This window comes from Stigmatopora nigra, chromosome 8, assembly GCF_051989575.1.
Source record: "Stigmatopora nigra isolate UIUO_SnigA chromosome 8, RoL_Snig_1.1, whole genome shotgun sequence".
Classification (NCBI taxonomy): Eukaryota; Metazoa; Chordata; class Actinopteri; order Syngnathiformes; family Syngnathidae; genus Stigmatopora; species Stigmatopora nigra.
In genome coordinates, this window is record NC_135515.1 from 6,286,607 (window position 1) to 6,312,424 (window position 25,818).

The following is a 25,818-nucleotide window of genomic DNA, read 5'->3' on the forward strand; positions in this document are numbered from 1 at the left end:
AAAACAAGTCAATTTATTCTACTTTGATGCCTCTTAGTTTCTTGCTGCTTTTGTCAATTAAATGTATGCCTGATCAATAGCTTGCAGTCTTTTTATCCCTGGCTTAAGACCAATTACATATGAAAAATGTGCCCTATATTATACTCGAGAACATATTCTATCTTTTGTATCTGTTTCCGCTAACCTTAAATTTGGTTTTAGTGGTCGGCAAAGTTGGAGGTGGCACATCAGTATGTTATGCCGATAAATGATGAGGCCTAGAAAATAAACTAAAGCTGGTTTCACTCCAACCAAACTCAAATAGAGGAGGAAGGCAGTCTGGGTTGTCAAACCCAGACTATTGCCACCTACTCACGCATCATGGTAAAGGTTGTGCCCCACATGCATACATAATGTACTTACTAAGAAAACCACCACCACAAACCATAGCCTACTGCAACATGCATGACACATTTTGCACAGCTTAGGAAAATATGTCCAAGACATTTGACAAATTCAGCCAATTTGCTATATTGATGACAGGTTGATCACTTCATATCCACAACATAATATACATAATCCTTGTATCAAATATGAGAACATAAAAACACATTTACAAAGCAAAAAGAGTAGGTTGGTATATTTTTTTAACTGGTGGCAATGGATGTGTGCATAAGTGCTGAATAAATATTTGCCTCGACTTAACCGAAGGAAAATGTCGGTCCAAGGAGATTAGATTCCAGGAAGTTGACAATGTCTTTGCGTACACTTGACATCATGTCTTGTGTTGTGTGGCAAGAAAAGCATGGTCATTGTTACAATCTGCTGCAGTGAGATTCATTCTCTCCTGCATCAACATTGGCTATTATGTTCTTGTTGCTTGATTTGTAAAGAAGGTATATTTTGCATTTCTTTTTCACAATGTACAGAGTTCCAAGTATTTTTTAAAGATTCTTCTTAATACAGGAAATCTGAAAATATGTGCTGAGAATGAGTGGATTTTTCATTTTAGCAAGGACCAATACCACAATATGTCCATTACCGGGATCCCACAATGCCCAAAACAACATAGACTTTATCAAAAAATATCAAAAACAGGAAAAACATTTTTTTTGGAAACTTAAAGCAGAAGCAAGAGGGCTTCGCGTGTAATCCCATGTCGGTTAATGAGGCAGTATCCCCCTGTCTCTCTCCCCACGACACCACCACGTATCAGCTTTCCCTCCTCAATTCATCTCTCTGGTCAGCGTGACATATCGACTAAAACGGGTGTAAATTGACAATTTTTCTTTTATAAAAATATATATATATATTTAGAGAACATTAATTCATTGATAATGGATGAACCTGTGTATTGCCTCTGCTCCTAAAAAAACAAAAAAAAAACTAACTATTCAGTATGTTTTAGGAGGACAAAATTTTAGCACAAATTGTAGTTGAAATTACAAGCGTACAAGCGACAGCCTTGAATATAGGATGTATATCGCAGAAGTTTTATCAGAACTGGACAGCATGACTAACATCTAACTTATCACCTTCTGTTTTAAAGCTCCTCACCATTTTCCAAACAGTTTACATCTAATGGGATACAGCGTATTAGACACTAGTTTTGGTATTACTTTGGTGGCCCTGTGCTCACCAATCGGCCTGCCATTTGTGACATCTCTAGCTGTGTGGTCGTGGCAGTAGGAGAGTCTCCTTTGTATACGGGTTTGCGTCGAAGGACAGCTGTGAGTTTCTTCCTGAACATGCTGCACAGAAACACGTAAATGAGCGGATCCAGACACACATTGGTTGCCGACAGCCACAGCGTCGTCTCCTTGGCTAGGAAAAGCCCATTCACTCGGCACTGCTGTTTGGTTTTGCTGACTTGTTGCCGAGTGTAGGGAACCCGTGCAAAGTGGTAGGGAGCAAAGCAGATGAAGAACACAGCCACCACCACAAAGACTTTGGCTTTGGTTTTGTAGTTAGTTGCCTTTGAGCTGCTTTTTGATGCTTTGTATGACTCATACACTTTCTTGCTGATGAAAGTGTAACAGAACACCATTAGGGTCAACGTTGCCCAGAAGACCACCTGTAGGAAAACACAAAGAAAGAAATATAAAATGATACACTGGCACACATTCATCGTGCTATGCAAATTGCCATATTAAAGTTGTTGAGTACCTAATAATAAGCTAAAATACTGACCAACTAAATCAGTAAACAAAGAAGATTGAGAGACAGGATGTAATTTACCAACAACATCTCGTAAAATGCTATGGAAGTCAGCAAGATGACAATTATCTTTGTAAAGCCAGAACTTTGAATACATCGGAAGGTTATAGAATCTCCAATTAAAATACTCATGGGTGAATAATGAAGTATTATTCTCACCTGACAGAAGTAACTGAATCCTTCATGCCAGAGTAGGCCAATCTCGTTCTTCATGGAGGTGCACTTGACCCTTCCATTAGAGATGCGTGGCGGTTGGTTGCTTAGTATCACATTGGGTAACGCCAATGATAACATGACCGCCCACACGGCAACACTCAGCACCTTGCTGAACCAGACCTTCTGTAGAGTACCCTGTCCAAATGGCTGAACTATCTTCAGGTAGCGGTCCAGGCTGATTAGGCCCAGCCAGATGATGCTGATGTACATGGTAATGTAGAATAGAACGGCTGAGTAACGGCAGTAGAAAGCCCGGAGTGGACTTGAACCCACACCGGCGTCTGTCAGTATTTTGAGGGGGATCGTCAATGTCATTAATAAGTCAGCTACGACCTGTTGTTTTAAAAGACAACATACAGATATAAACTATAAATGACCGCTTTAAATTTTCAATATGTCAATAGTTTTCATGTTTGCTTTGCAAGTATGCGACAAGAGCTGAGCCACTACAAAATGCACTGATCTAAAACTTTGTGTGTATTTGTGCATATATAATAAAGTTACTACTCACCAGATTCTTTAAAAAGACCATGAAGGTTGATTTGCTAGGAATACTGAAGAAAATCCATGCCGCCAATAAATTGAGCAGCAGGGCACATATGAAGAGGATACTGTACAGGGTGGGAAAGACCACTGAGGTTATGGTGAGATCCCGTTGACACTTGTCGGTGGTGTTGTTGGGCAATGCCATCCTATTGTTTGCCTAGTGAGGAAAAAAAGTTGTATTACTAACCTACTAAATATGGTGTCAAACCGGTCTTCAAAGGGCCGCAGTGGGTGCCGGTTTTTCATTCGAACTCAACAAGAGGATACATTTTGCAAGTGTAATCAGTTAATTACAGTCAGGTACTATTTATTTTACAAGACACCTGATTGGTTAAAATGTTGGCACTGGATCGGTTGGAACAAATACCAGGACCCAATGCGGCACAAGTTTGACATGTGATGATATGCGGTAGAGTATTTATTTTCATTATTTCATACATTTTAAACACAACTTATCATTTTCCGGGTGGTGAGGCTTTCTCACCCTAAACTGGTCGCCAGTCAGTTGTAGAGTACAAGCAGAGACAGACAATCATTCGCATTCACAATCACATTGCCAATGAGTGGGAATCGATTCCACACTCAGGTGAAGCAGATGAACCACTACATCATCAAGGACTTACAGTATTTATACAGAGACAAAATTGAAAGAGCCTCCAAAAAAAGCACTACACAATGTTCAACAGTCTAGTGTTATTCATGTACAAACCATCATATCAACAGTATGTAGCACACGGTTTTAAACATGTGATCATAAAATCTGATTATTTATAGTTACTTGTTATATAGAATATAGAAACAGTAAGCATGAAACTTGTATTCACACCACTAATTTACTTAAATTATGCCATTCAAAGCAATGCAGGTTAAAGGGATTCTAAACTTTTCAAAATTTCCCTTGATAAATCTATATAAAACTAGACAATTAGTAAAACTAAATAAAGTATTATTAAATACACATGTTACTGTGACTTAACCTACATTCTAGTTATGTTTAGTTAATAGTAATTTGAAATGCTGAATTCTTACCTTATGTCTTTGAGAGCAATAAAAAAGTGTGCTGCATCAGTAAAAGTCGAAGAACATGTAAGGCAATGATGGGAAGTCACAATATTTCAGAAGGAAGAAGTGAAATATCCGATTCCGCTTTATCCTCATCAATCTGTAGGAAGTTAGTGACACAAAAAAACCCCAATAGAATATTAATGGGTGTTACAATGGTTGAAATAAGTCTGTATTGAATTTGTGCATGAGTTGTCTCTGGAGCTACTGTCCTCTGGCCCCTTCAACAACTTTGCCAGGTTTCCTGTCAGTAAAAAAGACTTCCCTTACTTACTTCCTGTCCCGATTCTTCACCAAGAGTTTGGCACTCATTTGTGCCAGATGACGGGCAACCAACAAGCTAGTTCCAGGGCACCCTTGCCCGGGGACCTCCTGCACAGCGTCCTAAACTGTGCCCTTCTTTCTTCTCTTGCAATTATAATGAAAATTGTGCTTCTGCTTTTCAGGATACTCCCTTCTAAAAATAAAATGACCCCATTGTGAGAACATGACATGCACATTTTCCTGTGTGACTTTGGTGGTTGGAATTGGACCAGGAATGACAGCAGGAAACAAGGGGCTTGTAGAAAGGATAGGGTTAAAATGTGACCTTGAATGTGTTTTTAATTAATTAGACAGTGCTATTGTACTTAAATTGATGGTTTTTGAAGACTGTACCACACAACTAACAAATAATTTGGAAAATACATACAATTTTATGTTTGTCATGCCGAACCTGGTGAAAATTGACTAATAAAATATTTTTAAATGTTTTTTAGTGATTGTATTTTGTATATATTTTTTGTTTAAAATATACACAGACACAATGATACTATACAATAAAGTCAAATAGGGGGACGCAAAATATTATCTCATGGGCTTCAATTGAGATGAATGAAATAAAACCCCTGATTTAAATCCAAAGATGAGTTTTCAAATAGGCATTTTAAAGATTTCAAATTAAGGTTTAATGGCATTTATACAACTAGTCATTTATTTTATATATTTTTTCAATTTGAAAGCCTCAGGCACAAGTCTTTTGGAAAAACTCTGGTTTAGAGAACTGCATATACTGAATAAATATGCATATTATGCTTCTTCTAAGAAGTAAAACCTTTACCTTCGGTAAAACAGCTTAATAACATCATGTGCACTTGCCAACACAAAACCAATGACTTTAAAAGTAAACAATGCTGGTAAAAAATATGCAATTTTTTTTTGAGTTTGCGTGGGAAACCAGAAATAGAACAAATGTTGGAATTTACCTGGTTTGGCAAACTTGCTTGATAAAACTGCACTTATTCATACATCATAATTCTTAGGTTTGAGCTTCAAATCAGAAGTTAGTGACAGAGTTAAGAACTAAAACTGGGGTAGAGGTTTCAAAGGGTTTACACTTTCTTTTAAAGTTCACTCCATATGAAAGTATAACTTCCCTAGTATGACAAACAGTTGAAAAAAAAAAACTGGCGCAACTGTTAAACGTCACATTTGGTAATGAGGCAAACCTGTATTTTTTTTTTTACATTTTTTTTGCATATGAATGACACTCTTACAACACAATGTGAATAGACTGCTTCAGAACAACCTTCCTTATTTCAGTTATGAGTTTTAGTAACCTCATAGTTGACTCAATGTCCACATACTAGCTATCATTGTGTCTTGTTTTTGGGGGAAACACCATTGATTGAAGTAATGAGCAAATCCATATACAAAAAAATGTGTGCAGTACACCTAACAAAGAAGTATTATTTCTCATATTTTGTATCATGCCTAGGTTTGCTAAACTAAACCCAAATAAAAAACATACAAATAAATAACTTACTACTTAAAATAGGCCATAACACATTCACCAATCAGAAAATTAGAAACTGTTTAACATAAAATGCTAAACTCAGCCCTTGAAATCCTTCACATTCAAAGCACAGTATAAAACAAAGATAATATATTCTACATTTGATTGATCCTTACCCGAGAGTTATTGTGCAATTTTGTGGTCGTTAAACTGCATTGCTTCATTTTGACAGATGTTTCCCGTACGCCCCTTCTTTGCTGATTCTACATAAGGTCACCCACATACTGCAAACTTGTTTTTGTGTGATGCTGTAAGTGTACATATATGTATTATAATGGTTTTCTTAGACACCTATATTATTCATAATAAAGTATCTTCCATAACAGACATAGTTACACATTATCAGTTGACTAATAATTGCTGTACAAGAGGATGACTGTCATCTACATAACAGTGACGGTCTGGATATTCTGGGATGTCAGATATGACTGTATTAACTATCAGAGTAGTGATGTGGTTTGCACAGTCATATGGAGCTATTCAGATACCAATGAGTTAGTGTTTTACTGTTGTCTGGAGAGCAATATGGACATGCGCCGCTCCATGTGGTTTATTGCTGTCTGCAGAGCAATTTCAAGACTAACCTGCTGCTACCAATTGGCATACTGTGCTTTATTGTTGTCTATTGAACTTGTCCATGTAACATAATATCCAATTTGAAGTTCGAGACTCACTTAAGTGTTATTTTTACATCAAAATTAGGAATTCAATTTGGCAGACACTAGGTTAATTTTATGCTTTAAGAATGGGGGATAGATGTCCTATTTAAAATAAATGGGTGGCAGTGAATGCTCTTATTTAACTTTAACTGACAGTAAGAGACTTTCAACATATTGGAAGTCTCAATCAAAATGGATTGGACGTCCATCAGTGGCAGTCAATGAATTTGATGTGAATTGATTTTGGCAGCTTTCACTTTCCCATAGTAATCCATCTGATTTACAAATTAAAAATGTTTTAATGTGAGGATTTATCATGTTAAAATATGACATCTATCAAAATTCAATGTATAATGTGATTACATATAAACATGTATGTATGAAATCTTGCACAATGTTATTTTTGAAGCCTCCTATTTAATCATTATATAAGTTTTAATTTCCAAAAACATTTTTAATCTCTACTGCATCACATTCCTCTTCAGGTTAACCTTGTAAAGCTGTTTATGCAATTAAAAGTTGTGTGACGGGAACAACAGAAGTCAAATAAAAGAGCAAGAATTTTTTTTCTTTCTCCCTTTCCTATTGTAAACAGCAAAAAATAAAATGAAATAAAAATCATAAAATAAAACGTCAAAATGAAAACTATACAGTGCAATAAGCTTTTACAATAGCATCATAAAGTTTCTGCTGTCAGAGCAGAAATTTTATAATTCACTTTTTATGTCCAATTTGTATCACCCCTGCAAAAAGGGCAAAAAAGGCAGCAACTGGGATTTCTTTATTGCATTGAATATAGAAAAATAGCAATCAATACCTTTGAAATTCATTTCTATTGGTCTACCTATATGATCAAATACAAGGGTTTTGTGTAAAATTACTGCCTTAAAAAAGATGAAAATCCTCACATCTGATTCATTTCACAATGTTTACTTTGGTCTTTGTATGTTGTATTTGCAAAATGATAGAAATATTAAAACGATACGGCTTCAGGAGGGTTATGTTGTGTTTTGGGATGTTGATGAATGTAGTATGAACGATAGATGAATTAAGTAATATTATATATTGTGGTGCCCCGGTGTTTGATCAGTCCTTGAAAATGATTGGCACAATGAAGATATTTTATGTAATACATTCCTGAGCCACCCGAGGGCAGCTGCTACCCATCCAGGATTTGCCAACTCAAAAAGCAGAGGTAGAGGGATTTTTTATGACCAATTTTAAAGTCAGTCTTGTTTAATGTTAATGTAGCCCGATTGGAATACTTTTTTTTAATAGGTATGAACTATGTTATTAAAAAACAACATGTGTGCTTTATGTTTCTCAATAAGGTGGCCTAAAATGTGAACTTGGAAGTTGAAAGTTTGGCAAAAAGGCCTACAGTGGCATTTAAAAAAATTACAATATACAACAGAATGGAACATTTTAAAATGTCTGTTAGTTGTTCCTTTTTTGTTGGTAACTATTAGAGAGTATTATTAGTGCTCATTATCTACATTGGATTTCGCAGCCACAAGACACAAAGAAATAAAGCCAATTTAAAAAATAAATGACAATTTCAAGAACCAAAGTAGAGCCCACATTGTAGCTCAGTGGTTTAGAGGCCTTAACACCCTACCGGTTCACCTCTGGCAGAGAAAGATGCTTCTCTGAGTGCAGTGTTGCTCGAATCAGTTTCTGAGCCCCTCTCTAGCAACCAGCTGCAAGTCCCAGGGGGCAGCCTGAGGGTCTTGAACAGGGTGATCCTGAAGGACTTGCAAAGAAAGAAGTAGATGAGGGGGTCCAAAAGGGAATTGAGGGATGACAGAAAGAGTGTGCCCTCTTTAAGCTGGAAGAGGAAAAGCTTGAGTTGGCAGTCAAAGAGGACATCCCGAGTTTGGCTCATGGTGTACGGCACTCGGGCAAAGTGGAATGGCACAAAGCACACAAAGAACACAGCCAGGACCACAAAAACATTAGTGTTCATTTTCTTCTTAGCCTGCTGCTTCTGCTTGGTTGATGTCCTGCACCCCCCGGGGCCGTGTGCCTTGGTGCGCGAGTAGGATTTATACAACTCTCTGGTGATTAGAGTGTAGCATAAGATTACAATGACGAGGTTTCCCCAGAAGATGACCTGGCACACATGGTTGACCACCACATGCCAAAATAGCCCAGCGCGGTCCTTCAGATCGTTGCACTTGAAATATGGGGAAGTCGGCGTCTTACTGGTCATGATCACGTTGGGTAAACAGAGAGCCAGGAGGAATATCCACATTGCGGCGGAGAGGTATTTCCTGCGGGCAAGTCTTGTGGCGTTGGTGCCTTTGAACGGCGCCAGGGTTTTTCTGCAGCGGTCAATGCTTATGAGGCCAAAGAATAGGATGCTGATGTACATGGTGAGGTAGAAAAGGACTGAGGAGACCCTGCACACGAATATTCGAAGGCCAACGGATGCCGCGTTGGAGTCTGATAACACCTGCAGCAACGTAGATTGCATCCAGGATATGTTTAAATTCTCCATTAGGTAAAACTACACACCGATTTGCTAAATTGTCTATGTGTCCCATCCATTCACTGCAGGAGACTAGTACTATACAAATTATCAACTAACTACCACCCCTGGGTGATATAAGTTGATAATTAGAATCAGTACAACATTAAGAGCAAAAAAAAAATATCTTGCATAAACTGTCATTTGATTTGTTGAGGTTTTCATATGAATTTTAAATGATTGCAGGACAGTAAAAGCCATCAAAAGGGAAATAACTTTTAGAAGCTCGAGCTAAAAATAAAAATGTTTTTGGCCACGGTCTTTTAAGAGCTGCATCAATCTTTAAGATGACTATATTCCTATGTGAAATGTCAGACTGCCATTTACTACACTATCTCTCGCCTTAGTCTATACTGCATGTCACGTTTATAATGTGGCAAGCTCAAGTAATATATTTTCTTGGGAGCAGACATGCCAATTTGCAAAGGTAATTTTGAACCTACAGTATTTAATTTTTACTAAATAAAGACTCTCTTAGGGGCATTGATTAAAAAAAAAAGTTAAGAGACTCACCTTGAAAGGGAACGTGAGGGTCATTATGACATCGGCAACCACAATATTTTTTAGGTAGATGATGAAATTGGAGCGGGCGGGGATGCGCAGGAACACCCACACCGCCAAGCCGTTAAGAGACAGCCCTGCCAGGAACATGATTGAGTAGAGGATGGGGAAAACAACCGTCTTTAAGACATTGTCTCGGGAGCAGGTCAAGGTGCTGTGATTGCCTTGGAAAAAAGTCGTGTTTGTGGCCATCAGGAGAGCGGTCTGAAAAATAATGCAATTCACTGTTATTTATATCTGGCATAATGTCAGAACAAAACTTGTATTCTGAACAGTATACATGAATATGGTCTAGACCTTTGATAAAGTGGGAAGAAAATATTAAAAATGGAATGCATAAGACATTTAAAGCTACATTAGCAATGGTCGAATTAAAAACTTTGATACAGTAATGTATAAAAATGCAAATGCAACACAAACTAGTCTTGGGTAACAGCTGGATTAAGCATTGAGCATTTATTCAAGCATGTACTACTCCACTCTTCTGACATCACTCATCAACCCACACTTTAAGACTATTGTTACTTATTCACTGACCAGCTGGAGTCGTCTCCTGAAGATGTCTTGAGAAGTCTGCTACATCTGCTGTAGAGAACTACAGAAAATCCACTTTGGAGGCTGCAGTATATCTTGACATTCACCGTCTCTCTTTTGCCTTTGCTTCTGCTTTCGCTTCCCTGTTATGTGAAATGCTAAGGACCATTGAAAAAAAAAAACAACTGGCAAAAAAGGCAACAGGAAGAAATTGAGTCGGCAGATAACAATACATTAGAATGCTTACTTTCCCCTTGCTTGTCTATTTGACTGGCCAAGAGGAGACTAAATAGCCACAGTCTTGAATGGGATATTTTTCTATTTTGCATTACATGATCATCAAGATGTGTTTTTTTTTGTTTTGTTTGCAAGAACCAGTAGAAATGCTGAAACTTCCCCTGTCTGAGCAAAACAAAGCTTGTCAGCATCATTTCCTTCCTTATTTAGCACCTATGCACGCAGAGATCCAACATGGTATAAATACTGCAGGTATCATATGCTTTCAAAGTAGAACTATAAATGGCTGCATGAATATTAAGACACACACATCGAAAACGTTAAAAGAATGAATTCAGCATTACAATATCACTTGTATTTCAAAAGTTCTCTTCAAATAAAGCTAATTATCAAGTCAAGTGTCATGAATTTATAGTCAAGTCAAAGACATTATCATTGTCAATCAAGTGAGACCCAAAAAATGGTAACAAAGCATGAATTGAATCAACTTGTTGGCATCTTTAACACTGTATTCATGTAAGTGGTTCTCACTTACGAATCTCCTCTTTATGGTCAAGTAAAATTACCCAGGCTTGGTAGCCAACAAATCACAGTCCTGTCTCCTTCACAAAATAAACTGGCATACAGACATGCACATGTGAAAATCTGCCAAAAAAAAAGGAATGAATTGAGGAACAGATAACTGGCTTGAATATCCATTTCGAGTCAGCCACCCTCTTCAGGGATATAATGCTTTTTCCTCACTGCAACACTTTTCTTAACCTCCCACAACACCCTCTGACCTGATTCACCAATACCACTTGTCAAACCACAAGGTCTTGTGTTCCCTTTCAGGATAAACAAGTGCAGCAAATAGAAAGAGGAAGCAAAGAAGTTTCATCTTCTTCCCGCAGGAAAACAAAAGTGGGTAAAACAAAAAAAGATAGAAAATATGACAACGAGTGGATTTTGTTCAAACAAATACAAGTCATGTCGCTCCATCATCTGTGCAGTGACAAATTGCGACCTCTCACCCGTTAGAAAAAACAGCCAGCAGTCAATCATCTTGTCATTGTGACAAGTCGACGTAACCTTTGAGCACACAGAAGGTGGTCCGTGTTGGTTTACCAGGCTTTTGCATCCATGCGTCGCCTCGGTTAGGTCATAAATGTAGTGAGTTCAAATGTGTGGGCCGGCCTTTGTTTGGACAGTTTAAGGTTACTAGACCACTATGACCGACTGGTAACATCTTGGGTTCTTCTTTACATTGGCAAATACAGGTTAAAGCATAAATGTGATATTTTTTTAACCACTGAAGGATAATTAATATAATTAGGAACGGTATTAATACACAGGGTTCACATGTAGTTTGTGGGTTTTAAATAGTTTTCCTGCACTTGTGTGGGTATGAATTAAATTTGCCTTGGCAATATATGAGCTATCATCAAATAATGAATTATTGGATAGCATTAAAAAATAAGTGCAAACTTTACCCAAAACTATGCATCTTTCTAAATGACAAAAATGTAATGTTCATCAAATGTATCAACAGCAAAAAAATATAAATATATAAAAAAAAACAATTGGGAAACCTTCTAATAACAAAAGCAGTGGTGGTAAACAACCATGCTGTTATTTCTCTCCTGTCAATCTATTCCTAGGCTGTTGCATTGATTTCTTACAATTGAAATGTCATATGTTTAAGACTCATAACACCCACATTTAATTTCTGATCTGCTGGTTCCCAACAATGGCCATCTTTGTTCTCCTAAGCCCCTTGAGACTTGTTCGATCCAGATTTTAGAGATGACCGGATCCATTTGGATCCTGGGCCTTCCTGTCTACAAGTGGATGATGTCGCTAGTTCCATCCCAACCACATAGCAACTGCTTTGTTTTTGGCTCAATAATGACTCACGGCACAGGTCTGCATTTTGCATTAGTGCTCAGTCTACTTGTTGTACAAATGGAACAGCCTAATCTGGCCAGTCATGCAGCATATGTTTAACTCTAAAGAGATAATGACTCTTTTGTATGACACTTTCCAGGAGAACAATTTACAAAACACAAACAATCATTTCCAAACCACTCAAGTACTACCCTACATTTCATGAATACTCAAATATGCATTGACATTGACGAAAATAATATATACCATGTACCGTATATCATCTCTACTCCTTTAACGGTCTCTCCCAATAAATGTCTCCTCACATTTGCCTTGCTGTGGTGAGGAATCTCAATGCTCTTTGACAATTTGTCCAATCATCTTTCTGCCTGTGTGCTCGCTATGGCAGGATGTGGAGATGTGGTTTTCCAGCAGACAAAAAAGACAACAGCTCCCTTTGAGAGGCTGCTCAGGCTGAGATATTTCACATATTTGACACCGTGTCTCTGTGTGCTCAGGAGACGCTTGTGTGGACTCACAACGCATCAGTTAACTTGCGCATACAGAGCCATTCACATGCAATGGTCACGTCAATAGGTACACCTGCACAATCTATAATACATTCCTGTACAACAAATAGTATCCAGTTAATAAGCCTTATATTCAGTTTTTGAAAATACTTGTATGGAAACAGGTATATTTAACATCAATGTTTGTAATTTTAAGAAGAATTATGTTTTACTGTTGAAACTATAACTTGTGAGATTGTTATATATAGGGACTTTGTGTATATAAATAAGCACAAGAAGACAAAAACATATAAGAAAGAATGGCCTGCCTGAAGAATAAATGGCTTTGGGGTGTTTGTGATGACCACAGCATGACAAGACTTGCCCTAAAGATGTGCAAAAATCTTACTTGTGGCTAAAAGGGTGAAGTGAGGATTGTACAAGTGTGGTGTGAAATTATATCGTCGGCGCGAACAGACAACTACGCACACTTAACTCTACTCTATGTTTCTCAGTGGATCAGTGAATGTGTGTCAAATGTTTGGTAACTGATTTTCCACGTCTACTTTGGGGTTGCAGCTACATTTGGGAGGTGATCCTTTGTAGACCTTTATGTGAATATCTTGCCAAGTTCAGCATCAAAACTATATAGCAGAAAAGTACTGTAAGTAGCAACAACACACTCAGGACTGATCCTTCCACAGAATACAATGTGGCCAAGACACACCTTACGTCATTCTGAGCAAAAATACTGCATGTTTATTTGACCTGACGTTAGTGTAACTTTCTATTCAGTGTCTCATTTTAGCGGTTGTGGTTACACTTCCAGACAAAACACACACTTCCTTTCAGTAGCCACACATTAACCATATTTCAAAATACAATTTTCCTCTATGAATTCAGAATTTGAAGGATTAAAATGGAAGACTGCATTTAAAAAAAATGATAATTGTGAAAGCTAAATAAAACACTTATTTTTGCAAGACCTGAAAAAATAAATGACCTAATCCTCAATGAACATATGGTATGAATGATAAGCTGTTTGAGGAGGAAAACACAATGTGGGTCTTTTAAATTGTGCTGCCATAAGAAAGCATTAAGCGAGTATTCTACATTCAATTCAATAGTATCCGCCCACCATCAACGCCACCACACTAATTCTTCAGTCTATGAAACACAAATAACAATTGTACTAATATCCAACTCTTGCTTCAATACAATGAAAATCCTAGCTACATTTCAGATAACAAGTATAATCAGCTAAATTGTGATCATAGTATACATATTAAAGTAAAATAATGAAAATAACATATCCCCAAACTATGACAAGTTAAAGGTTTATTTTTGTCCCATACATTAGTAGGTATTACACAAAGATATACGGTATTATTTTAGGCATAATGTATAACATTACTATAGGTTTTTGTGTACAACACAATCTAAAGTCTTTAAAATTATTGTAACTGCACACTGAAAAGAATAAATGAATCAGCCTTAATGACTGTATAATGCAATGGTGTATTGTTGTTATTAACTTTCTGTATCCAGTGTAAAACAATCTATCTAACTACAGTTTTGATAAAAATAAAGCTCCATCCATGTAATACTATTAATCGTTTGATCCTGCGAGAATTATCCAAGAAATTCATAGTTGAGCTTTTTAATTGGCAGTTAAGGGAAAAGCTACTGACAGAACTGCTTATTATATCAGTGTGTGGCTAGCATTAAACCCTCATTATAATTATTTTAGATTAGAATGCATGAAACGTTTGTTCCTAGAGAATTCCCCCATGAATGTGTACCAGCTATGTGATATATTTCCGGACGTTCAGCTCCAACTTAAAATAACCAATACCTACCGTCACAGATTTTTGTTTGTTTGACTTCAGTCCTAGTTTGTTGCATTCAGTATCAGCAAACTGTCGAAAACAATGTACTGTACATACTGTAATCTTAGCCTCACAAACAAGAGGGCCTGCAGATCCGAATGTATGTAAATCCTGTTTCCTTTTTTAGTTTTCACAGTACATGCACATGTACAGACTTGAGGTCTGACCCCAGATAGTTCTTGGCCACACACTTGTATGTCCCAGAGTTGTAGACCGAGAGCCTCTGGACGATAAGTGTACCCTGAGGGTGAAGAAGTTCACTTCCCAACTGTCTCCCTTGTTGTGCCATTGACATAATGGAGTGATCCGGCAACTCCCAGCTGATCTCTGGTTTCGGTATACCAGTTGCAGCGCAGTTCAGCCTAATAGGTGTCCCTGCCATTAAATTCAAAGTCGGGGGTGGCATTGTAGTGATACGTGGAGGGTAGGCAATAATAACAACAGGGACTTTTAGTACGGCCTCTCCCGCATCATTACGGGCTCTGCAGATATAGTTCCCTCGGTCATGGAGAGTGGTGTCATGCACAACTAGAGTACCATTCTCTCGCAAAGTGTAGCGCCCCAGGACTTGAGGCGTGTTGAGAGTGTGGCCCAGAGGAAGAGTCCAATAAATCCTGGGTTTTGGACTTCCGTCAGAAAGACAGTGAAGGAATAGTGGATCCCCAAACATAGTGCGTATAATGCCCATTGGCCTTGTCAGGATGTAAGGCTTCTGCCCCACATTCAAAATGATAAGCTTTTCAATGTAGCCCATTATGTTCTTTGCACCACAACGGTATTTCCCACCATCTTCAATGCGCGAGTTATGGAGGACCAAAGTTCCATCGTCATTTACAAGCCTGTGGGCATTATACCCACTGGTAAGCCGTGTTCCGTTTGGTAGGATCCAGAAGACATGTGGCTTTGGGTGTCCATCGGCAGAGCAGTTGAGAACATTGGTTTTCCCCAATGGAGAGACAATCCGTTCATTGAAAGGGTTTTTGAAAATGGGTCTTCGTAGCATATTGGTCACCTTGAGCTGTACGACCAATACAGACTCTCCTCCATCATTTGCCGCCATGCAAATGAACTCTCCCGTATCAGTAGGACGTACATTACGTATTTCTAAGGTTCCATTATGATGGACATTAATTCTACCACCGAAGTAAGGAGCCCTCAGAAAGATATTATCTGGCATTATCCATGTGATAGTTGGAGTTGGATTGCCTTCAGCGGTACAGTCGATGAGTTTCCTGGCATATTTACTCGAGAAATCTTTCAACACAGTCCTATTTTGATGAAAACCATTAATAACAGGTGGGTTATGGCCAATTTCAAGTTTGTAAACTCTTCTTTTTTCACCAGCTGGGTTGCGAGCCATACAAATATACTCCCCACTATCAATTGGTTTTGCTTTTCTTATATCCAAAGAGCCATTGACATGCATCAAGTAGCGCTCATTCGATGCTGCTATGACGTCATTGTTGGGTAACATCCACATGATCCTGGGTTTCGGTTCACCAACTGCTTCACAGTCAAAGCGGATATTATCTCCGGGTTTCAATTTGGCATAAATCTCACTGTCCTGACGTATTTTGGGAGGAGCAGCCACCACGGTGATATGAACATGCATTTCATCTTTTCCCACTTTGTTTTCAGCAACACAAGTGTAGTGTCCTTCCTCTGACATGCCAACCTAGATGAAAAATGCACATAAATTCAAGATCAGGAAAAATAAATTTGAAGGAAAAATACAGTGGAGTTGACTTACTTGGTTTACATAAAGCGTTCCATTCTCAAACAGAGTGTAGCGTCGTATTCTACTTCTTCCGCTGGAGGAATCAGCCTGAAGAGCACTGTTCACAACAGTGCCATCTGGGAGTCCCCAGGAGATCTCTGGCTTTGGAGCTCCTGATGCTTTACAGTCGACCTTCAAGTCATTACCATACATAACTTTCTTCTTCAAACCTTGGGGCTTTTGCTCAATCTTTGCCGGCTTCATTGACACTTTCACCTTCATGAGTTGAACATCATCACCATTTTTGTTTTTAGCCATGCAAAGGTAGTCCCCTCCATCTTTCTCAGTTGCAGAATTGATTATTAGCGTACCATTTTCCAGGACTGTGATTCTGGTGCTCACACTAAGAAATGAGATCAAATGAAAGGGCGGAAAATCATTATTTAATCTGTGTATAGTATGTTATGAACATTTTCTACATTTTAGCATTAAAAAGCAAAAGAAAACAGAGAATGCACTTGTTTGAGACAAAAAATATATACATATATACATATTTTTAATTTTTTTTTACACAATTACCCGAGTTTGCGGAAATCTTACCTATGCCTTTGGTCAACCATTGCTTTAGATGGTAATCCCCACATGATGCTGGGTTTCGGCTTTCCAGTTGCTGAGCAGTTTAGTTTGAGCTGATCACCAAAATACATCTCAGTTAGATGCTGTGATGTAGTCACTATTTCAGGTGTAGATTCTCGTCTCTCGACAGTCAGAGTCACCACTCTTCTCTCTGACCCTGTTGAGCTGGTTGCAATACATTCATATTTTCCATTGTCAATCGAAGACGCTTCCTGAATGTGAAGAGTTCCATTATCATGGACAGATATCCTCTTGTCCCAGGCAAATGTATTTGAATCGACTACCAAACCATCATGTAGCACCCAATGAATCCTAGGCTGAGGACTACCTTGACCTGTGCAGGGCAGCCATAGGTTTTGTTTTAAAACAGCCTTAACCTGCTGTCGTTTCTCTTCCAAGATACCTGGAGGAGCAGCAATCACATGCAGGCGAACTGTGGCAGTGTCAGCTCCGGCCGGGTTACTAGCAATGCACTTGTAATGACCTCTGTCAAAAACAGACACTGGGCTAATAACCAGAGTCCCAACAGCACTCACTGACACCCTTTCATTATGTGTGCTCTGTCCTCTTACTTGGGTCCGGTTTGCTAGAATCCAGGATATCGTGGATGTGGGCTGGCCATCCGCCTTACATTTGATCTCCACAGTTTTTCCAGCATGATACGTCACTTCTCTCATTTTTGGTTCTAATATACGTGAGGGGTATGCTACCACAGACAGGGTGACAATAAGCTTGTCTTTCCCATGATCATTCTCTGCAATACAGATATACTGGCCACGATCCGTAAAGTTGGCTTTCTGTATAGACAATGTGCCATTGCTCAACAATTCAAGCTTGCCCATTATTCCTTTAATGGCAACATTGTCTCCTAGATGGTGTAGGAAAAAATAAACAAGAAAACCATTGTAACATAATTCTTGAAAAAATCAAAATAAATGAAAATACAAGGATTTTAAGTTTATCAATGTTTCCAACTTAAATAATTGGCTAATTATTGTCTTGAGGCAGAATTTTTGATGATACCAAGATAAAATGAGAAAGCCACATACATAATATCTCTGTATTACCTGTGCTTGAAGAGAAGTGTTTCCAGGATATCACTGGCAAAGGGTCTCCAACAGCTTCACATGGTAGTAGGGCATCTGAGTTGATAAAAACTGTAAAGCTTGCTGCATTGCCACCAAGTATTTTGGGTTTTCTGGTCATGAGCATAGTAGTTGGTTGAGTGCTGGCAACAGAGGGACTGGCTGTGACAAGACCACTTTTTACACTGTTTCTGTTATAACTGTAAATGTAGTCTTCTTCTGTTGTGTATGTGGTCAATGATTCAACAGAAATGCCATTTTCTGCACTCTCTTTAGCGCCACTTTGCACTGTAGGTTTCCTTGTTGTTTCAGTGTGAGCAATATATCTCTGTGTTGGAGGTCTAAAATTGATGCCTCTGTTTCGAGAAGTTGTGTAAGATCTATCAGATGTAGAAATTCTATTCGAATGACCAAATGGTGCTTTTGTGGTATAATACATGTCCCAATCGACATCCTTATATGCATATACCTCCTGCTTCCATGTATCTGTGGTTCTGTCAATTTCTTTTGATGGTGTATATATTGGAAATTTGGAGGCACTTTTTTGCGGCATTAAAGTTGTTTGAATTGTGGTTTTAATAGTTGTTTTTCTGTTGTCAAAAAAATTAGTTGAGCTCATCGTAGACTTTTGTGTAGTTTTAAATTTATTTGAGGGTCTGTGTCTGTTAAAAGGTCTCCTTCTTTGTTCTGGGCGCCCCCGGTTTCTACCAGATATTCGTTTAGGTATATCATCTAGAAGCCCACCAGACCCATATGCTAATTCTTTTTCCGTATATTCCTCTTGGTGTGGTTTTACTGTAGGTGGGGATGCAAGAGTTTGTGATTGAAGTGGTGTTTCAGCAGTGGTCAGAGACCTCAAATATAATGTTGGAGTCATTGTAGTTAGTGGCTGAGCGGTAGGCTTTTCATATGATGGATCAAAATCTGCAGAGAACAAATCTCCATACTCGTCATCAAACAATGTGACTCTTGTTTCTATTCTCGTGTTTGGCGATTGAGCCTCCGATTGTTTTGGTAGGTGTGATGTGGAAGTGGGTAGAGTGGCAGGGAATGTTGTTAAGATGACAGTCTGAGTATTATTTAATGTTTTTGGAGTGATTAGCTTTCTTGTTCTGCTCTGTATCTTTTTGGTTGGTGCTCTTGCTCCAAACTGCGAAGTAGGTGTGGAAAGTTCCATATCTGTGGTTGCAAAAAAAAATCAATTACATCTTAGGTGGTTGTATTGAAAAAATAAATATATTTGTTAGACAGACAGGAAGAGTAAAAAGAAAAAAAAACTTACCGGTTGTCATTTCAATTCTGTATGGTATTGTAGTATTCCGCTCAGAAGGCTGCATGAGTTTATTAATAATGGATTGTATGTCAGTAATCCTTTTAGGTTTAATGATTCTTCCACGATTGTGGAAAATTCTTCGACGCCCACCTCCTCGGCTTTTCTTGTGTGGTATTATATGAATATGCTGCTTGGAGATGATGGTAGAGCCTAAAGATGGGGATTTTATCGTTTGGGTGGTATGGAAGGTGATTTTATCATTTCGTCTCTCTGTAGTGGTGACAGCAGTAATGGTTGATTGGCTTTCTTGATCTGAGTGGACATAAAGCTCTATGGGGTCTGTACTATCGCTCATTAGAGCAAATTTAGGATCAGTGGTAAATGAAAACACCTCAGTGGATGTCTCTGGTTTTGAAAGATGCTCTCCAGAGGACTGGAGCTGAGTTTCTTGGGAAGAATCTGTTTCGGACATGCCGATACTCTTGAAGGGATAAAGCACTGTAGTTTTGTCAAAAAGAAAGGATGATGTACTGGGTGAACGGTCATCATATGTCACACCTTCTCTTTTATTCTTAACGGGACTGTAAGTAAATAAGGATTCCTGGACTGGCATGAACTCTGTTTCTAAATTTTCAGTTTCACCACTGTTTCTTGTAATTTTTATTTCAGAGTCTACAGTCTCCTTCACAAATACAGTACCGTCTTGAGGGTTATATGTTGTTGGCAAATCTGTAGAAATTAAAATTAGACTGTCATTATCTACCTCACCAGAGCCAATTTCGTTATCATTTGAAAAAACAGTCTTCGACTTTTTTCCTATCTTTATCTTTCTACTACTTTCTATTGTTCCATCTTGGTTGTTCTTGATAAATTCTGCAAATATTTTCGGATCCACTTTGCTAATTGTTTTATCAAACACCCTATTGGCAAATATGCGTCTGTGGCTAATGGGACGCCTCCCCTTTCCCCTTCGAGCTCCTGAACTGCCTCTGCCCGGTGATCGTAGACCGGGACGACGTCGGTCTGAAGGTCTGGCTATTGCTTTCTGGGACGCCCTATCAAATGGTTTGTAGGAAAGGATGTCTACCTGATTCTCGATTGTCATACCTGATCCGTCATTATCAAAGTCAATCACCATCTCAGAGCTTTCATTTAAAGAAATCTGAGTAACAAGGAGGTCAACTCCCAAGTTATTAGAAACTAAACATCTATAAAAACCTTGGTCCTTAGCAGTGAGCCCCTCTATCAGTAGGGTGCCATTCTCATACACCTTCAAATTCCCTTGAGACCATTCCAATATTGAGTGGTCTGGAAGAATCCAATGCAACGAGGCCTTAGGACTTCCTGAGCTGCTACAATCTAAAAGAATATGATCCCCACTTTTCTGGGAAATGTGGACACCGTTGATATCTGCCTCCTCGACATTGGGGGACAAAACTGTCACACGAAAAGCCAGAATGTCAGCATCCAAATAGTTTGTGGCAATGCAGCGATAGAGGCCCGAGTCTAAGGGATCCGCTCCGCGAATTGTGAGCTTTCCATTTGTGTCAATTATGATCCGATTGTCCTCGCTTGCATAAGGGGCTCGCACCTTAATTTGATCAGGTAATATCCACTCCAACAAAGGCTTTGGCTCTCCTTGCACTTCACAGTGTAACTGTATAACCCCACCTGCATGGAAAAAGTTTATGTATTATACTCATTTAAAAAAAATACAATGCAGTAGACAATTTTGAATAGAACAACTCCATGCCCACCTGTTATTGTGGTGTGCTCAGTCTTGGTTTCATTGTCTTTCTTTATCATTGTCCAGGAATAGTGGTCATTTCTAGGGATTGTGCTTTCCAATCTCGAAGTGATGACAGACTGGTACTTGATATGCAGAGTAGAGAAAGTAGTTCTTGTACGGTCAAGCTGCAAACTAACCTCATCTTGCATCAGCCATGCTGGAATGGCTTTGATTTTGGCATCAATGTTTGTGTGTAGCTCATCCCCACTCATCGTCTTCTGAGTATATTGGTACACCATTTCAGGACTTTTAGTCAACAAAGATCCTCTCTCAAGTCTCATGGGAGACTCACTATAGGATGCCAAAATTTGCCAAACATTCTGGATATGTTCATGGCCAATATTGCAAACCAAATATGTAGACATCTTAGTAGTAAGTGTGCTGATTTTGTCATCCTCTACGGTGAGAGAGAAATTCTCTAATATAGATGGCTTCTGGACAGTACACGACAAGTTGGCATCATTGTGAAACTGATCTGTCAAGTTCATTTGTATGGAGCCGAGTGGTGCAATTAAGTCCTTTGGAAGAACTGGAGTGAAATCCATTTCATCCAAACTGATGTTTTTCTGCTTGAGATGGGGTTCAATCCAAGGTTTTTTACAAGTGTAAGCCTCACTTGGAAGAAAGAAAAGGGGTCTGTTGTGGTGAAGGGTTGGATTTTCACAAACAGGACAAAGCTGGCCTTGGGGATATCTTGTGTCACGCTTGCATTTCAGTACTCCTAGAAACATTTGAGTGTAATTCTTAGTCTGTTGTAGAGAACATATTAAAAAAATGGGTAGCATAATAAGGTACTCTAAAATGTTATCATTCATATAAGAAGCTAATTCATCATTTGATTCTAAATAAGCAGTCATGTCACCTAAGATAAGCATAAATATTCAAGCAAGCTATTCTACTGACCTGTGTGCATCTGATTCCATAGTGGGAACCAATTCATATGACAATTACATGCCCAATGGTTGCCATGGAGGAAAAGATTCTCAAGATGGCTGCACCCAGAAAAGATATCTGCAGGCAGGCTCGTAAGGAAGTTGTCAGAAAGGTGGATGGTCCTCACTGAAGATACCTTGAATACCTGGCTGTATCTCAGGGTAGTAAAGGTATCAGGGTGGAGCTGTTGCAAGTGGTTGCTCTCCAATTGGACCAACTGTAAATTAGTTAGACCATAAAAAGCATCTGGGCTAATGAAGTCAATGTAATTGTGGTCCATGTGGAGTCGCTGCAGACTTTTCAGACCTTTGAATGTCTGTTTGTGGAGCTCTTTGACTTTATTATAGGACATCTTCAGAACCTTGAGAGATGATACATTGAAAAGCAGGATTATTTCTATACAGACCATTATATTATTATTAAATTGATCGTCTTTGGTAAAGTTCACAACAGTTCTTCACTTGGCAAGTTAAAATGTTTACCTGTAATGATTGTAGGTCCTGAAATGCTCCATCTTCCATACTGTGGATAAGATTGCTGTGCAGCATTAGTATTTTTAGTTTACTCAGCACTGAAAATGCATTTATGCGCAAGACCGTAATGCTGTTGTACCTGCAAACAGAACAATACCATACATTGTCAGAAATGTTCTTAATTTCTGTATTATTTATGTTTTAGCTGTGGTATTTTATTACACAAACGTTGCATAGTTGCTTTGTGCTAAAACATTACTCTAGCATACATTGAATGGCATTAGCTATTGGACACAAGATCTACAGGTGAGTACACCTCTTCTTTACTCCTCAAAGAACAAAATGATAAGGCAAAGGTCTAATTTACCAAAAGCAGTTAATTAAAGGGTAGCCCCACAAGTTAAATGCACCATTTGAAGCTTATCTTTTTAAAGAAATCTCTCCTAATGTAACGATGTCAACCAATTGGAAGTCGTACCCTAGATAGGCGCAGGTGCAGCCATCAAGTGAAATAATGATATGGCATAGAATTATGTGCTTGAGAAAAAAAAAAATTGTGGATACTGTAACCTTCCAATTCAATTTGTGAACTCACCCAAGATTAATTATTTCCACATCTGGCTGAATCTGGGCAGGCACTGTGTTCAAGTATCGAAAGGTGCAGTGTACTTCCACGGGCATGGAGCACACGCACGATGTGGGGCAGTTACCTCGAACCAGCGAAACAGTGGCCAAGAGCAACATCAATGACACCAACAGACACCTCCGTAGGTAAAACCCACAGTAGGCGACCATTGTGCTCATTTGTCTGGTACTCACAACCCACCTAGAGACAAAAACATGTACAGAATGCTGTGATGACTAATTATTTCCAAAATGCAGCAAAATGGATCCAGTAAAAGTTTTAAGAGCAAGTTAACTTCTTACAAGCTATTTTCGAGTGCATGCTGCACAACAATCTGTGGCTTTAGTTAACTGCAAAATGTTAATCAAATAAGAGCTAATATAAAATACAGACCTGCAATAACAATTATATTTTGATTTGTATGATTTTCAAGTGTGGAAAACCTCTAAATATCCTAGCTACTAACAATCTCGTCAAATTCCTGTTTAATTTTAATTTAGTTACAATGGTTTCTATATATCTTTTCACATGTGATATACAATCCCTTTCCTAAATTTCTTTTAAACTGAGTCATAAACACTGCCAATATTATTATCATGTTCAGTCCTAAAATATATAGTTTTTACAGCATTTTTATGTACATATATAAAAATCATGTTATGGTACTCTCACCTGTAAAAATAGCAAAATTGCTGGCGTTTCACTGAAAATACAGATCCAGTAGAAGAAAGCGGTCCACTTTCAATCCCGGTGAGCTTCCAGAAAAATTCCCAAGGTGGGCCTGCTCAGTGTGGAGCGCATGTCTGAGGAGCGCCTGAGGCTGGGAGCTCCTTTTGGGCTTTTCCAACAATATCCCCCCACCTCCCACCCCCTCTTCTTCTCTGCAACCTGCCTGAATGTAAGCCTGGAGTTGCTGTGAAATATAAGGCCTGCTGGAAAAGCACACATCTTTTGGGAGTGATACATCTTGCCAGAAGTGTGTAGCGACTCATTGCTGCCAAAATAACAGTATTTCATTGATGTTGCTATATTTCAAGGGAGCACTCTGAAGAAAAGCAAAACTTTAAATTGACTTAATATTTCACTTTTATAGCACAGGCAGGCCTTAATATCATCTTCCAGTTAAAAACATATCACAGGCTAATGAAAAACAGCAATCTGAAAAATGGGTTGGATTCTACTATTGTTTCAACAAAAACAAAAATCTAATACATTTGAAAAATCATGTTTTTGTTTGGACTGGAGGTTGAAACATTGGTTGAAATATATGTGTAATCGGCAAGTGGCACCTTAAATCAAATTATTTCTTAAGCAACATTGTTAGAAAGTTCAAGTATCAAACAGAAGCCAAATGGATAGATGTCCTTAGGGAGCTCAATTTATTCAATTGATTTCTGACCTGACATTTTTTCCCCCTTGGTTAAACGAGACATCAGAGGTCTATTTATGGATAGTATGATCTTACAATCTGCCTGCCACGGCAGGGGAATACGTAAAGGGATCAGATAGCCTTCTCATATAAACGTGTGGATGGGTGATTCATGTGATTGGAATGAGAGGATAATGTGGATATTTCATCTGTTGATTCAGTTCACTGTGAATAATATAAGGCTTATTTTTATAGGTTTTTTTTTGTTCTGAGCACCTTGTCGTATTTTTCTTTAAAAAAAAGGAATCAATTAATTTATTGGCTGCCAGTAACGGCGCTAAACTTCAATCGCCTTTTCAAAATGGATTAGACGTCCATTGACAATCAATGTCTCCCTACTTATATTCAAGTTTTCACCTGTTAATGCAAATACTCTGATCCCTTCACATTCATTCACATTTATATGTGTATAATTTCATTAAAATATACGGAATTTGGGGATGATCCCCTCGAGCCAAAGTGAATTTTAATCTGCTAAAGGAGATGATTTTTCTCCTTGCCAGAGTTAATTATGTTCTGGCCCGTCTATAAATGAAACATTAAGCCTATTCTTAGATAGCAATAAGAAGCTTAAAAGGCTGAAAGGGGATGAAGGGGAATCACATAGATTTACGATATTTTCTATATCTGTGCAAGTTAGGTTGGTGAATGCTATGAAGTCTGTTTTTTAATTGTTTTTTTAATATTGGTGGAGGATTCAAAGAAACCAGCAGTAATGTGAACTAACAGTAAAATGTAAATTGTGATCTAACCGGAAATTCCTGTGCTCGTTTATTCAAACGACTGTTTTTTTTTTTTTTGCCTCATATATAATCAGTACCATAGCCAAAGCGGTGACTCAGCAAAATTTCCCCAGCAGGCTGGTAAGCCCTGTAGAAGTGTAGAATTGCATTACATCATACTGGGAAGCAAGTGTGATTTTTTGCAAGAAAGTAAGCAAAATATTAGTCTACTTACTCATGTTACTTTGCTGATCTTCTAAAAAAATCCTGTCGATAAAATATGAATTTAGGTCATTCCATGTCTATAAAACATTTCACTACATTAAGAATTAATCACAAGATGAGAAAACAGCATACAGTAAGTAAAATGTGCTTACAAAAGCTTCAACTTACTTTTTTTGTCAATCATAGACATTGCTGTTCCTAATGCAAAGAGTCATTTACATTTTAGTTAATGATTCTTAATGGAATCATTGAAATTTTAATTTGGTCTTATT

At 38.3% G+C, this 25,818-nt stretch overlaps 3 protein-coding genes across 4 annotated transcripts; all 3 read right to left on the minus strand.

The window, feature by feature from the left end:
* Positions 1-494: 494 nt before the first annotated feature.
* On the minus strand, positions 495-4,120 carry p2ry13 (purinergic receptor P2Y13). Its single transcript, XM_077723180.1, has 4 exons — positions 3,988-4,120; positions 2,924-3,115; positions 2,356-2,745; positions 495-2,053 (listed from the first exon to the last, which is right to left on the minus strand). The coding sequence occupies exons 2-4, from the start codon at positions 3,101-3,103 to the stop codon at positions 1,595-1,597; spliced, it is 1,029 nt and encodes a 342-aa protein (XP_077579306.1). The 5' UTR covers positions 3,104-3,115; positions 3,988-4,120; the 3' UTR covers positions 495-1,594.
* Positions 4,121-4,335: 215 nt separating this feature from the next.
* On the minus strand, positions 4,336-10,514 carry p2ry12 (purinergic receptor P2Y12). 2 transcript variants are annotated; one of them, XR_013327212.1, is made up of 4 exons: positions 10,142-10,514; positions 9,557-9,808; positions 5,971-8,968; positions 4,336-4,477 (listed from the first exon to the last, which is right to left on the minus strand). XR_013327212.1 is itself a non-coding variant. In XM_077723179.1 (3 exons), the coding sequence occupies exons 2-3, from the start codon at positions 9,794-9,796 to the stop codon at positions 8,120-8,122; spliced, it is 1,089 nt and encodes a 362-aa protein (XP_077579305.1). In that variant the 5' UTR covers positions 9,797-9,808; positions 10,142-10,514; the 3' UTR covers positions 5,249-8,119. The 2 variants fall into 2 exon arrangements, 1 of the variants encoding a protein (XP_077579305.1); XM_077723179.1 differs by lacking the exon at positions 4,336-4,477 and having other exon boundaries at positions 5,249-8,968.
* Positions 10,515-13,517: 3,003 nt separating this feature from the next.
* Positions 13,518-23,361, minus strand: igsf10 (immunoglobulin superfamily, member 10). Its single transcript, XM_077723415.1, has 9 exons — positions 23,141-23,361; positions 22,555-22,684; positions 22,043-22,433; positions 21,108-21,860; positions 19,360-21,021; positions 18,060-19,256; positions 16,957-17,860; positions 16,390-16,759; positions 13,518-16,314 (listed from the first exon to the last, which is right to left on the minus strand). Exons 1-9 carry the CDS (start codon positions 23,347-23,349, stop codon positions 14,770-14,772), a joined length of 7,161 nt encoding a protein of 2,386 aa, XP_077579541.1. The 5' UTR covers positions 23,350-23,361; the 3' UTR covers positions 13,518-14,769.
* Positions 23,362-25,818: the final 2,457 nt, after the last annotated feature.

What these genes read in the sequence shown, in the direction of transcription:
- p2ry12 (XM_077723179.1), bottom strand. Translation starts at nt 9,796, where the DNA reads ATGGCCACAAACACGACTTTTTTCCAAGGCAATCACAGCACCTTGACC. An exon ending in CCCTCACGTTCCCTTTCAAG is followed by an intron (nt 8,969 to 9,556) that starts GTGAGTCTCTTA and finishes ACGTTGCTGCAG; the next exon opens with GTGTTATCAGACTCCAACGC.
- igsf10 (XM_077723415.1), bottom strand. Translation starts at nt 23,349, where the DNA reads ATGAGCACAATGGTCGCCTACTGTGGGTTTTACCTACGGAGGTGTCTG. An exon ending in AGGACCTACAATCATTACAG is followed by an intron (nt 22,434 to 22,554) that starts GTAAACATTTTA and finishes TCATCTCTCAAG; the next exon opens with GTTCTGAAGATGTCCTATAA. An exon ending in GAACGCTTTATGTAAACCAA is followed by an intron (nt 16,315 to 16,389) that starts GTAAGTCAACTC and finishes TTTTTCATCTAG; the next exon opens with GTTGGCATGTCAGAGGAAGG.
- p2ry13 (XM_077723180.1), bottom strand. Translation starts at nt 3,103, where the DNA reads ATGGCATTGCCCAACAACACCACCGACAAGTGTCAACGGGATCTCACC. An exon ending in TGGTCTTTTTAAAGAATCTG is followed by an intron (nt 2,746 to 2,923) that starts GTGAGTAGTAAC and finishes TTAAAACAACAG; the next exon opens with GTCGTAGCTGACTTATTAAT. An exon ending in GATTCAGTTACTTCTGTCAG is followed by an intron (nt 2,054 to 2,355) that starts GTGAGAATAATA and finishes GTTTTCCTACAG; the next exon opens with GTGGTCTTCTGGGCAACGTT.